The 13,585-nt window shown below is 48.8% G+C and overlaps 1 protein-coding gene across 1 annotated transcript in view; it reads left to right on the plus strand.

Annotated features, from left to right (window-relative positions):
• Positions 1 to 1,090: 1,090 nt before the first annotated feature.
• SPTBN4 (spectrin beta, non-erythrocytic 4) overlaps positions 1,091 to 13,585 on the plus strand; it is a 79,309-nt gene continuing 66,814 nt past the window's right edge. The window contains exons 1-3 of the mRNA XM_075993097.1: positions 1,091 to 1,215; positions 1,743 to 2,165; positions 4,617 to 4,803. Of these exons, the coding sequence (XP_075849212.1) occupies positions 2,142 to 2,165; positions 4,617 to 4,803 (211 nt within the window). The 5' untranslated portion in view covers positions 1,091 to 1,215; positions 1,743 to 2,141. The remainder of the gene's footprint in view (positions 1,216 to 1,742; positions 2,166 to 4,616; positions 4,804 to 13,585) is intronic.

Genomic DNA, 13,585 nt, shown 5'->3' on the forward strand with positions numbered 1-13,585 from the left:
ACAACGGGGCGGAGCCGGCTCCTGGGGCCACGCTCCTGCCCCCTGCTCCGCTCCGGTAAGGGGGCGGGGCCACACAGGCCACGCCTCCAGCTGGGAGGAACGCAGGTGGGCGGGGCGGGACTTAGCTCATTCGCTCCCGGACCAACAACCAGCACCGCCCTCTCCGTCCGCCCCTCAGGCTGGAAGGCGAGCCCCTGTGAGACCCCGCCTCCATCCGGACAGGGCGCGAGTGGGCGGGGCCAGAAGAGCGCGTCACTCGGCACCGCGTCTCCGCGCTCCAGCCACCCGGGGAGGGCGGGGCTGGCAGAGCCACGCCCACCGGTCTCTCCTAGTTCGCGCTCCTTCTCCCAGCGCCTAGAGGCAGTTCGGGGACTCACACTATCCCCAGGGCGTCCCCAACAGGCACCGAGACAAAATGAGGGAGGACTGTGTGTGTGTATGTGTGTGAGACACTGTGACTGCGTGTCTATGTACCTATATGACCCCGTGTGACCCTAAGTCACCACAAGAGAGAGCATGATTGTGGGCGACACCTTGTGTCTTCTTCCATGTGCAACCCTGTGTTACAGTGAGACTGTGTGTGACACCACGTGTGGCAGGCATTGACACTGTTCTTTGGTGACCTCGTGGTGACACCGTGGGTCAGCCTGTGTGATATGGTGAGCAGGGAACATGTGTGAGGTGTTCTATATGGGAGTGTGTGACCATTAGACTGTGACAGCGTGTGACAGCACATGTGTCATGACAAAGATGTGTGACACTGGGACCCCATTTGAATGTGTGGCTGCGGGCGCTTCTGTTGTGGGGGCTATTCGTGACCCCTGGGACTGTGTGACGTATGAGTGTGTGGTATGACGTGAACGGTGACTGCCTGGACAAGTTCGTGCGAGTGTGGAAAAGTGCGTGACACTACGTGATTGTGCAGCTGTGTGAGATGTGTGGGCGTATGACACTCTGTGACTGCCTGGGAGCGCGCGACAGTGTGTGACACGTGTGTTTGTGTGTGACACTTCGTGCGCGGCGGTGACCTTATTTGAGTGTGTGGCAGCGCGACGCCGCCAGGCAGCATTCCAGTGAGGGACCCATGTGTGAGCCTGCCTGCGACGGGAGTGACCGCGCACGGCCCGTGAGGGAGAGGCGCCGCGCGGCCGTGAGGGCGCGGAGAGTGCGCTGGGGCGCTGAGCGGCCGGGGAGCGCGCGGCGGCGCGGGCGTGTGTGAGTGTGGGTGGCGCTGCGTGTCCCCCTCGCGAGCGCAGCGCATCACGCGGTGGCCGGCGTGTGGCGGCGCGGGGGCCGGCGCGGCGGGCTGCGGGCCCGCGGGCGGGAGGGGCGGGGGCGCGCCGAGCGCGGCGGCGCGAGCGGAGGAAGGCGCGGCGGCGGCGGCGGCGGCGGCGCATGCGGGTCTGGCCGAGCCGCGGGCCGGCGGGGCCGAGCTGAGCCGGGCCGGGCCGGGCCGGGCCGCGGACGCCGACAGGCAGGGCGGTCGGGCGCAGCGACAGCCAGGACGGCGGCCCCCGCGGCCGCGGCCCCAGGTGAGTGGCGGTGGCGCGGATGGCCCCTCCCCCGGCATCTCCCCACCTGCGAGCAGAGCATCCCTCCTCCGCGCCGTGGGCATGGCCTGAGCCCCGCGTCCCCCGGCTGGCGGGAGGCAGGGGATGGAGGGCAGAACCGGCTCCCGGCCCCACACCCGGTCCAGCCTCTGCGCTGCGCGTGGGTCTCACCCTCAGGCCTTGTCCTTCCAGGTCCCCCTCCTTGGGCACGGTGTCTGGACCGCAGGCAGAGGCGCGGCCTTGCAAGGGTTAAAGCATCTGATCCCACCCGCAGCTCAGCGCCGGGGCCAGCCTTTGCTGAGGCCGCCAGGACACCCCTTCTCCCGCCGCCTTCTCCCTGCCTTCTCCTTCGGTCACGTAATGGCCAAAGCTGTCTCCCGGCCTGAGAGCTCAGAAGTGCCAAGCGCCTTCCCATCCCCAAGTGTCCTCCATGGAAGAAACACGGTTTAACAGGGAGGGAAACTGAGGCATAGAGAGGCCAAGTTAAAGATACCCCCGGTTAAGGATGCAGGAATAAGAAAGCAGGACTTGAACGCATTTCTGTGTGACTCCAGAACAGGCACTTTGGTTTGCTGAGATATGTGAGGGAGGATGAAGAAGTGTAGCGGGGAACAGGTACGGAGGGCTTGCTGGGTACCAGACACTGTGTTCCTGCTTCATTAACTTATTTCATCTTCAAACACCCCTACGAAATGGGCGCCCTTATCATTATCATTTTACAGATGAACAAACTGAGGCCCAGAAAGGGGGAAGTGACTTGGCCAAGGTCACACAGGTGGTAGGTAGCCATGCGCTCACTCTCTCTGGAAGAAGGGAAGAATAAAAATGGATTTTGGCACCAAAAGGGGCAATTTCTTTTCTTTTCTTTTTTGAGACAGTCTCGTTTTGTTGCCCAGGCTAGAGTGCTGTGGTGTCAGCCTAGCTCACAGCAACCTCAAATTCCTGGGCTCAAGTGATCCTCCTGCCTCAGTCTCCTGAATAGCTGGAACAACAAGGCACGTGCCACCATGCTGGGCTAATTTTTCTATTTTTAGTAGAGACGGGGTCTTGCTCTTGCTCAGGCTGGTCTCAAACTCCTGAGCCCAAGCGATCCTCCCACCTCGGCCTCCCAGAGTGTTAGGATTATAGGCATGAGCCACCACGCCCGGACCATGGGACAATTTCTACTATACTGACCAAACCCCAAACCCTGCCTTCCTAGAATATAGGGTTGGCAATTGTCTGGGTCTCTTATGAAGGGGAACATCGATCTCCTAATCCCCTCTTTTCTTAGTCTTAGAATCAGGCCTGAGATTCCAGAGGGTGGAGGAGATATATCTGATGTCACCCACCCCTTTAAATTTCCTATTTACAATCTAGCAGCATTCTAGAGCATAGCTCTGGGGCCAAACAATATGGCAGTTAGCTATTGCCACATAGTGCCCGCATAACAAGCCACTCTGAAACTCAGTGTCTTAAAACACCAAGCATTTATTTAGCCATCCAATCTGAACTCAGCAATTTAGGCTGGACTGAGCTGGGCAGTTCTTCTGGTTTCTGCTGGGCTCATTCACACGTTGGGGTCAGAGTGGGGGCAGTGTTGGCAGCGCTGCTGGCCTTGGCTGGAAGGACTGGGGCCTGGGACCTGGTCTAGCCCCAGGCGTGTTTTCCTCACGGCCACAGCTGAGCACAAGCAGAAATATGCAAGGTCTCTAGAGTCCTAGCCTCAGAGCTGGCACACCAGCACTTCCGCTGAATTCTGTTGGCCAAAGCAAATCGTATGGCCAAATGCAGAGTTAAGTGGTGTGGCATGGTCCCCTACCCTAGCAGTAGGACACTGAAGAGTTACATGGCAGAGGGTGTGGCTACACTGGTGAAGAGTTGGGGCCATTAATACTGTAATTCTATCACAATGCCTGTGTTTGAATCCTAGCTACTTACTAGCTGTGTAACCTTAGGCAAATGGATTAACCCCGCTGTGATTAAGTTTCCTCCTCTATAAAATTGGTGGCATTACTAGGCACGGTGGCTCACCCCTGTATTCCTACCACTTTGTGAGGCTGAGGTGGGGGGATTGCTTGAGCTCAGGAGTTCAAGATCAGCCTGAGCAAGAGCGAGACCCCATCTCTACAGAAAGATAGAGAAATTAGCCAGGCGTGGTGGTGCACGCCTGTAGTCCCAGCTACTTGGGAAACTGAGGCAGAAGGATCACTCCAGCCCAGAAGTTTAAGGTTACAGTGAACTTTGATTGTACCACTACACTCTAGCCTGGGTGACAGAGACCCTGTCTCAAACAAACAAACAAAAAAATTGATGTCATAATAGCTGATCTTTAGGGAGTTATATTTGTGGAAATTAAATAAGAGAATGCATATAAAGTACTGAGAACAGTGCAAATGTTCATTATCAATAAGTGTTCATTTTTGTAATTACTGCATTCTAGAATTCTATAACTGATAATGTTATTGTTCTAATAGTAATAACAGTGACAATTTGCTGAGCCCTTGCCCTGTGCCAGGTGGTTTACCATAGCCCTGAAATGGTCAGGGTGAACATTATTATCATTATTATTATGTTTACTTTAAAGACAGAGGGCAAGAGAGGGGATAAGATGCACAGCCAGTCAGAAGTGGGACCTCCAGGCCGGGCATGGTGGCTCACGCCAGTAATCCTAGCACTCTGAGAGGCTGAGGCAGGCGGATCATTTGAGCTCAGGAGTTCAAGACCAGCCTGATCAAGAGCAAGACCCCGTCTCTACTAAAAATAGAAAGAAATTAATTGGCCCACTAAAAATATATAAAAAATTAGTTGGGCATGGTGGCACATGCCTGTAGTCCCAGCTACTCGGGAGGCTGAGGCAGGAGGATCACTTGAGCCCAGGAGTTTGAGGTTGCTGTGAGCGAGGCTGATGCCACGGCACTCTAGCCAGGGCAGCAGAGTTAGACTCTGTCTCAAAAAAAAAAAAAAAAGAAGTGGGACCTCGGGCTTAGGCCCTGTTTCTTTTTTTTTTTTTTTTTTTTTTTTTTTTTACCTCTCCTCTCCCTTAGGCCCTGTTTCCATCCCTAACCTGCCTCTTCCCCTCCCCAGGCCTCACCTTCCCCAATGGCGCAGGTGCCAGGGGAGGTGGACAACATGGAGGGCCTGCCTGCTTCTAACAACAACAACCTTGCCACCCGCTGGGAGAGTCCAGACCGGGGCTGGGAGAGGGAGCAGCCGGCCTCCTCCAACGCAGCCGCCTCACTCTTTGAGTGCTCCCGAATCAAGGCCTTGGCAGGTACCTGGAGGAGGGCTGGGTGGGATGAGAAAGGGGGGTGGGGGAGGGTACCTCGATGGCCAGGAGAGTGGGAAGAGAGAGAGTTACAGACACTTACCCCTTGACTCTTTAGAACACGATGACAGAAATGTTCCATTTCTGTGATGTCCAATATAGTAATCACTAGTATGTGTGGCTATTGAGCAGTTGAAATGTGCCCAATGCTACTTGAAGGGCTGAATTTTACATTTTATTTAGTTTTAATTAATTTAAGTTTAAAGAGACACATGTAGCTCATTGCTGCTTATGGGGCGGCATAGCCTTAGGACCTTAGAAAATAGCTGGGTACGGTGGCTCAGGCCTGTAATCCCAGTGACTTGGGGAGGCTGAGGTGGGAGGATCACTTGAGGCCAGGAGTTCAAGACCAACCTGAGCAGCATAGTGAGACCCTCGTATCTACAAAAAAAATTTTACAATTAGCTGGCATAGTGGTGCATGCCTGTAGTCCCAGCTACCCTGGAGGCTTAGGTGAGAGGATCACTTGAGGCCAGGAGTTGGAGACCAGTCTGGGTAACATAGAAATACTGTCTCAAAGAAAAAAACCCCAAATCCTTAGAAATGTACAATCCCAGAAATGTGGGACTTTATAAGCATATTTCATTAGAATCCCAAAATGCAGAACCACTGGGTTTTAGGACCTTCGAATATTATACTCAGAGATTCTTAGACCTTCAGAAACAGAGACCCCTGGAAATGTAGAACTTTTTACTCACAGACCTAAGAAATTTTAACCATTGGCCCTAGGATCTTAGGCCCTTAGAAACCTAAACTCTAATACACATAGATGCTTGGGATGTTGTAATCCTAAACCTTTAGAGTTGCAGATTAAAAATGTAGACCCTGAGAACTTTGAGATAGAGTGATCAGACCTTCCTGGTTTCACCACTGAAACCGTCAGCCTTGGGCCAACCAAGATAGTTGGTCACCCTACTTTGATGTCTTTGATTTATCAGCAAAGACCAGAGAATGTTATAATTATAAAGTCTTAGAACCTCAGACCTTCAGAATTATAGATCCTTGAACCCAGGACTTTATATTCACAGGGCTTTGGAATCTCAGAAGTGTTTAATCATCAACATTAAAACTCTATGTGCGGCCGGGCGCGGTGGCTCACGCCTGTAATCCTAGCACTCTGGGAGGCCGAGGCGGGCGGATTGCTCAAGGTCAGGAGTTCAAAACCAGCCTGAGTGAGACCCCGTCTCTACCATAAAAAAATAGAAAGAATTTAATTGGCCAACTAATATATATAATATAAAAAAAAATCAGCCGGGCATGGTGGCTCGTGCCTGTAGTCCCAGCTACTCGGGAGGCTGAGGCAGCAGGATTGCTTGAGCCCAGGAGTCTGAGGTTGCTGTGAGCTAGGCTGACGCCACGGCACTCACTCTAGCCTAGGCAAGAAAGCGAGACTCTGTCTCAAAAAAAAAAAAAAAAAAAAAAAAAAACTCTATGTGCAAAGACCTTGAGAATCCTCCGAGATGTGTAACTTCATAATCACAAACCTTTAAAGCATGAAACCCCTGGCACTGACCCTTGGGACTTTGAGGTCTTAGAAACATGGAGAACCATAATCATCAAATATAGATTGTTATAATCATGAAATTTTAAAACCTTAATATCAGAGTCAGTTCCCTCCAAATCTCAGAACTTTAGTAACTCAGCATGTTATAATCATGGGATCTTTGATACTAAGATTCTTGGAACTTTATAAGATGTCAGGCAGGGGTGTCAAACTCAAAGGCCTCCAGGGAAACAAGAGACATAAATAAGGAGTGTACTAGACAATAATGCCCTGATCACCAGCTCCAGCCAAGGGGAAATAAGGGCCCTAATGTTACCAGCTCTGACATTTGTCTAGAATTTCTCAATTAAAAAAAAAAAAATCTGCCAGGTGCGGTGGCTCACGCCTATAATCCTAGCACTCTGGGAGGCCGACGCGGGCGGATTGCTCGAAGTCAGGAGTTTGAAACCAGCCTGAGCAAGAGCGAGACCCCCATCTCTACTATCAATAGAAAGAAATTAATTGGCCAACTAATATATATAGAAAAAATGAGCCGGGCATGGTGGCACATGCCTGTAGTCCCAGCTACTCGGGAGGCTGAGGCAGGAGGATCGCCTGAGCCCAGGAGTTTGAGGTTGCTGTGAGCTAGGCTGACGCCCCGGCACTCACTCTAGCCTGGGCAACAGAGTGAGACTCTGTCTCAAAAAAAAAAAAAAAAAAAAAAAATCTGTATGTGCCACAAAATGTGAGCCAGATTTAACCCATGGATTGCTAACTTCCTCTAATGTAGAAATCTAGAGTGATAAAGACATACTCGTGGAAATTTAGAATCATACTTTTACTCCTAGGATGTTAAAAACACATGAACATATGAACTTAGAACTTAGAACACATGAACTTAGAATTCTAGAATTTGATATTTTATCCATAAAATATTTATTTAGTGCCTGCTGTGTGCCCGGGCTGTGCTAGATGATATGAGGGGCACAGCTGAGCCAGCCCTGGTCCTGCCCCTGCAGGGCTCCAGTCTAGTGGGAGGGACAGATCCAGCCAGATAGTGATGGCCCAGAGGGGTCAGGGCTGTTATAAGCAAGTACAGGCAGAGGGCTGTGATAGGGAGGCCCACGCTCTATAGCAGCCAGGAGGAGGTACTTGATCCAGCCTGGAAAATCAAGGAGGGCCTCCTGGAGGAGGAGATGCCTTAGTTAAGGCCTAAAGGATGAATAGGAATGAACGCTCAGATGAAGACTAGAAAAATATTCTCCGCAGAGGAAACAGCATATACAAGACCTCCAGAAGTTAGGAGTGGCTTGAGTGAGACAGCTACAGGTGAGGAGCAATGATGCTGGGAGAGCCAGTGGGGGTCAGATCTTAAAGGGCCTTGGAGGGCACCAGGGAGCCATGGAAAGATTTCAAGCAGAGATGGGCTATGGGAAGATGAGAATCAAATCTTAGAACCATGCTTCAGAGAACATCTAGGCCAGGATTCCCTTTAAGATAAAAAAATTTTCTTATACATTTCTGTGTACACCTAAATTATTGCAATTATAGTTTCCATAAATTCACACAAATGCATAACTCTGCTTAAATCTCCCATGCTGATCCTGTCTCTACAAAAAATAGAAAAATTAGCCAGGTGTGATGGTGCACACCTGTCATCCTAGCTACTGGGGAGGCTGAGGCAGGAGGATCGCTTGAGCCCAAGAGTTTGAAGTTACAGTGAGCTATGATGATGCCACTGCACTCTAGCCTGTGTGACATAAAGTAACACCCTGTCTCAAAAAAAAAAAAAAAATGAAAACAAAAAAACCTCTTATGCCTGAAGTTCTAGTATAGCTCTACAACTAAAACATATTTATAGAGGAACTCCAGGCCCAAACCACAAAGCCATAACATTCAGGTTGACAGTCACTTCCTGCTGTCCTGCTGAAAGTATCTGCTGCTCAAAGTGCAAACATGATGTGGACCACGGTGGTACATTTCTTTTGCCTCTCTTTGCTCACTTCTCTCATAGTTTTTCTCTATTCACACCAAGGCAAAACCTTTGATCAGGGTCCTCCGTGACATGCTTTTTGCATGGAGATGCTTTAAAAAATTGTTTAGACCCCATGTTCAGCGAGAACCATTAGTCACCCTCCACACTTTGTGGCTTGCTGTTGTCATTCATCTGTGCGAGCCCTCTCTTCTCTTTATTGATTTGTTTGTTCTCTTTTATTGCTGTATCTCACACCCATTCATTCTCCTCATAGGCAACAACATTTGGATAGTTTTAATGAGAATCTTTTCCCATGCACCTGGAAGATTTTGCAAAATATGCACTGCTAATTAGTATGCAGGTGTATGTACAGATTTAACTCTTTATTATTATGATAAAGTAGTACATGCACAGGGAATGGCAGGTAAATCATGAGTGGCCATTATTTCCACAAATGAGCACTCTCTTGTAACCAGTGCCCATACAAGAAACAGAACATGACAGCCCCAGAGAATCCCGCTTAGGCCACCTCTGTATCACTACGGTCCAAGGGTAAACACTTATCTAACTTCTTAGCTATTTATTTATAGTTTTGGTGGCCTGTATGGGAAATAAACTTGCAACAGCATAGATTCATCTTGCTAGTGTTTGAACTTTATGCAAATGGAATAATTCGTTGGGTACTCTTTTGTGTCTGGCTTCATCCACTCCTCATTATGCTTGTGAGATTCAACCATGTCTTCCCGGACTTGTTGGCTGTTCCTTCTCGTTGCCGTGGAGTATTCCGCAATATCGCCATTTGTTTATCCATTCACCTGTTGATGAGCATTTGGGCTGCTTCTAATTTGGGGCTATTATTAGACAAATGGTGGTACTCTCAACTTTCCAGCACGTTTTTGGCGGTAATATGCACTCATTTCTGGTGGCCTGTACCCACGAGGAGTGAAGTTCTTGGGTCATAGAAGATGTATGTCTCTACTTTAGTGGAAGCTGCCAGCTTGTACCATTTTACTTCCCACCAGCAGTGTATGAGCAATTCATTTGTTGTACATCCAACCCTTGGTATGGTCAGTGTTGTTAAATTTTTTTTTTGAGACAGATTCTCCCTTTGTTGCCCAGGCTAGAGTGAGTGCCGTGGCATCAGCCTAGCTCACAGCAACCTCAAACTCCTGGGCTCAAGCAATCCTGCTGCCTCAGCCTCACAAGTAGCTGGAACTACAGGCATGTGCCACCATGCCCGGCTAATTTTTTCTATATATATTAGTTGGCCAATTAATTTATTTCTATTTATAGTAGAGACGGGGTCTCGCTCTTGCTCAGGCTGGTTTCAAACTCCTGACCTCGAGCAATCCGCCCGCCTCGGCCTCCCAGAGTGCTAGGATTACAGGTGTGAGCCACTGCACCCAGCCGTGTGCATTCTATTATGGTTGCACTTTGAGTTTTCCTGATGACTAATGACAACTAATGAGGTGGAGCCCATTTGCATATGTTTATTGGCCATTCGAATATCCTCTTGTGAAAAGACCATTCAAGTCTTTCTTTTTTTTTTTTTTTTTTTTTTTTTGAGACAGAGTCTTACTCTGTTGCCTGGGCTAGAGTGCCATGGCATCAGCCCAGCTCACAGCAACCTCAAACTCCTGGGCTCAAGCGATCCTCCTGCCTCAGCCTCCTGAGTAGCTGGGACTACAGGCATCCGTCACCATGCCCGGCTAAGTTTTCTATATATTTTTGGTTGGCCAATTAATTTCTTTCTACTTTTGGTAGAGGTGGGGTCTCACTGTTGCTCAGGCTGGTTTCGAACTCCTGACCTTGAGTGATCTGCCCACCTCGGCCTCCCAGAGTGCTAGAATTACAGGCGTGAGCCACTGTGCCCAGCCCATTCAAGTCTTTTGCTGATTTTTTTAAATCAATTTGTCTGCCTTTTTCTGATAGTTTTGGAGGAGTACAACTACTCTGATGGATATATGTGTTGAGTTTTCTCCCACTCTGTGGCTTGTCTTTTTGTCCTCTTAATGGTGCCTATTAAGGGACAGAATTTCTTAATTTTAATGTAGTCTATTTTAATAATGATTTCCTATATGGCTAACATTATTTGTGTCTTACTTAAGAAATCTTTGCCTACTCCAAGGTCACGGAGATATTCTTTGATGTTTTCTTCTAAAGGCCTTATTGTATTGCTTTCACATTTAGATTTTTAAGCCAAATGAAATTTATTATCATGTATTGTTGAGAACAGTGTGGGTCAGGTTCATTTTTTCTGCACTTGGATATCCAGTTGACTCAGCTCCATTTATTGAAAAGACTATTTTTTCTTCTAGTGAAATGCAATGTCACTTTGTTATAAATCTGCGATCCATATATCCGTGGGTTCGTGCATGCAAGTATTGCTAACCCATGCAAGTTTTATCATGTTCTAGATTGCATTCTTTGCATTATTTCCACACTCAGCATTGTGCCTGAAGACTTGTCCGTGTGGTTCTAAGGGAATCTAATCTGTTGCTTTTAACTGCTGCCTGGGGCCCATTGTTTGCTCTCACAATATGTGACTTCTTCCCAGCAAGGGACACCCCCAAACCTCCCCTCTGAACAGATAGTACTGCATGGAACATGCTCTTGATGGTTCTTTATGAACCAGTGTGAGAAAAGTCTTTGGGACTTGACCCAGGGTCCGAATTGCTGGGTCAAGCAAGTATGTCCTGATATAATTTGACTTAGGAATGTCAGATAGCTTTTATTTTTTTTTATTTTTTTTGAGACAGAGTCTCACTCTGTTGCCCAGGCTAGAGTGAGTGCTGTGGTGTCAGCCTAGCTCACAGCAACCTCAAACTCCTGGGCTCAAGCGATCCACCTGCCTCAGCCTCCCGAGTAGCTGGGACTACACACATGCGCCACCATGCCCGACTAATTTTTTTTTTTTTTTTTTGAGACAGAGTCTTGCTTTGTTGCCCAGGCTAGAATGAGTGCCGTAGCGTCAGCCTAGCTCACAGCAACCTCAAACTCCTGGGCTCAAGTGATCCTGCTGCCTCAGCCTCCCGAGTAGCTGGGACTACAGGCATGTGCCACCATGCCTGGCTAATTTTTTCTATATGTATTAGTTGGCCAATTAATTTCTTTCTATTTATAGTAGAGACGGGGTCTCACTCTTGTCAGGCTAGTTTCGAACTCCTGACCTTGAGCAATCCGCCCGCCTCGGCCTCCCAGAGAGCTAGGATTACAGGCGTGAGCCACCTCGCCCGGCCCTAATTTTTTCTATATATATTAGTTGGCCAATTAATTTCTTTCTATTTATAGTAGAGACGGGGTCTCGCTCTTGCTCAGGTTGGTTTCGAACTCCTGACCTTGAGCAATCCTCCTGCCTCGGCCTCCCAGAGAGCTAGGATTACAGGCGTGAGCCGCCACACCCGGCCTCAGATAGCTTTTAGAGTGGCCGTCCCTGCCTTTACTCCTGTCGGCAGGCATGAGGGTTATGATAGACCCACATTGCTCTCAATATTCAGTATTCTTTGGCTTCCTAACTTTTCCCAGATGTCTAAACATATCATTTACATATTAAGTCTCTATCTTTTCCCCCTTAGCCATGGATAAGCCAATGGATAAAGGAGTAGTTACTCCTCTCCTCTATGAAAGTCTCAATGTATTAAGTGTATGAATAAATTAAAGTCTTATTCTAAGGAAATGTGTTCCACTTGTAATTGGTGATTCCCACTGTGGGGAAGAATATATAAATGGTAAAAGAACTCAGTATGAGAGCAATAGCAGAGCCTGTAATCCTAGCACTCTGGGAAGCCAGGGGGGCAGATCACTCAAGGTCAGGAGTTCGAAACCAGCCTGAGCAACAGTGAGACCCCACCTCTACCAAAAATAGAAAGAAATTAATTGGCCAACCAAATATATATAGAAAAAATGAGCCTGGCATGGTGACACATACCTGTAGTCCCAGCTACTCGGGAGGCTGAGGCAGGAGGATCGCTTGAGCCCAGGAGTTTGAGGTTGCCTAGAGCTAGGCTGATGCCACGGCACTCTAGCCCAGGCAACTCAGTGAGACTCTGACTCAATAAATAAATAAAGTAAAAAAAAAAAATCCCCCCCTGCCCCCCGATCTCCTGCTGGCCCAACCTGACCAGGAGCCTGAGGACCTCTGAGGGTTGGGGAGCCCATTCATACAGTCCACACCGCCAGCCTCCTGGGGCCCAGAGAAGTGGACGGTGGCACCAGAGGGCCCAACAGAAGGCAAATGCACATGGTAGCCAAATGTACCAACACGGTGAACACTCAGTGTCACCTTAGGTCAGAGCGGCACTCAGAGACATATTTGGTTACACCCCCACTGTGCTTTATAAAAAGGTAAATCAGTTGCCAACATTTAAAAATAGGGAAATTTTGACTTTAAAAAAGCCAGATTTTTGGCTCCTCATGAACTATCACATGATACGGCAATGCTGGCCTCCATCCGTCAGGCTACAGTCACAAGGCCCTGTGGCCACAGCCCCCTTGTAGAAGGTCCTAGTTCTTCACTGTGTACAGCCTGTCTGGACTCTGTGGGCATTTCAATTCCTTTTTTTTTTTTTTTTTTTTTTTTGAGACAGAGTCTTGTTCTATTGCTCCAGCTAGAGTGCAGTGACATCACCATAGCTCACTGCAACCTCAAACTCCTGGGCTTAAGTGATCCTCCAGCCTCAGCCTCCAAAGTAGCTCTGACTCCAGGCATGCGCCACCACGCCTGGCTAATTTCTCTATTTTTTTGTAGAGACAGGGTCTTGCTCTTGCTCAGGCTGGTCTTGAACTCCTGACCTTAAGCAAATTTCCAGCAATTTCCTTGGCCTCACAGAGTGCTAGGGTTACAGGCATGAGCCACTGTACCCAGCCAGCATTTCAGTTCTAGATCCCGGCTCCATGCTACCAATATTGTAATCACAAATACCAAAATCTCATGGCATCATCCTGTATGAAGTTGTCATCGAGATGGACTGGGATATATTTCTTTTTTTTTGAGACAGAGTCTTACTCTGTTGCCCAGGCTAGAGTGAGTGCCGTGGCATCAGCCTAGCTCACAGCAACCTCAAACTCCTGGGCTCAAGCGATCCTCCTGCCTCAGCCTCCCGAGTAGCTGGGACTACAGGCATGCGCCACCATGCCTGGTTAATTTTTTTTTTTTTTTTTTTTTTTTTTGAGACAGAGTCTCGCTTTGTTGTCCAGGCTAGAGTGAGTGCCGTGGCGTCAGCCTAGCTCACAGCAACCTCAAACTCCTGGGCTCGAGTGATCCTTCTGCC

The sequence above is a fragment of the Microcebus murinus genome, chromosome 16, assembly GCF_040939455.1.
Source record: "Microcebus murinus isolate Inina chromosome 16, M.murinus_Inina_mat1.0, whole genome shotgun sequence".
NCBI classification, from domain to species: domain Eukaryota; kingdom Metazoa; phylum Chordata; class Mammalia; order Primates; family Cheirogaleidae; genus Microcebus; species Microcebus murinus.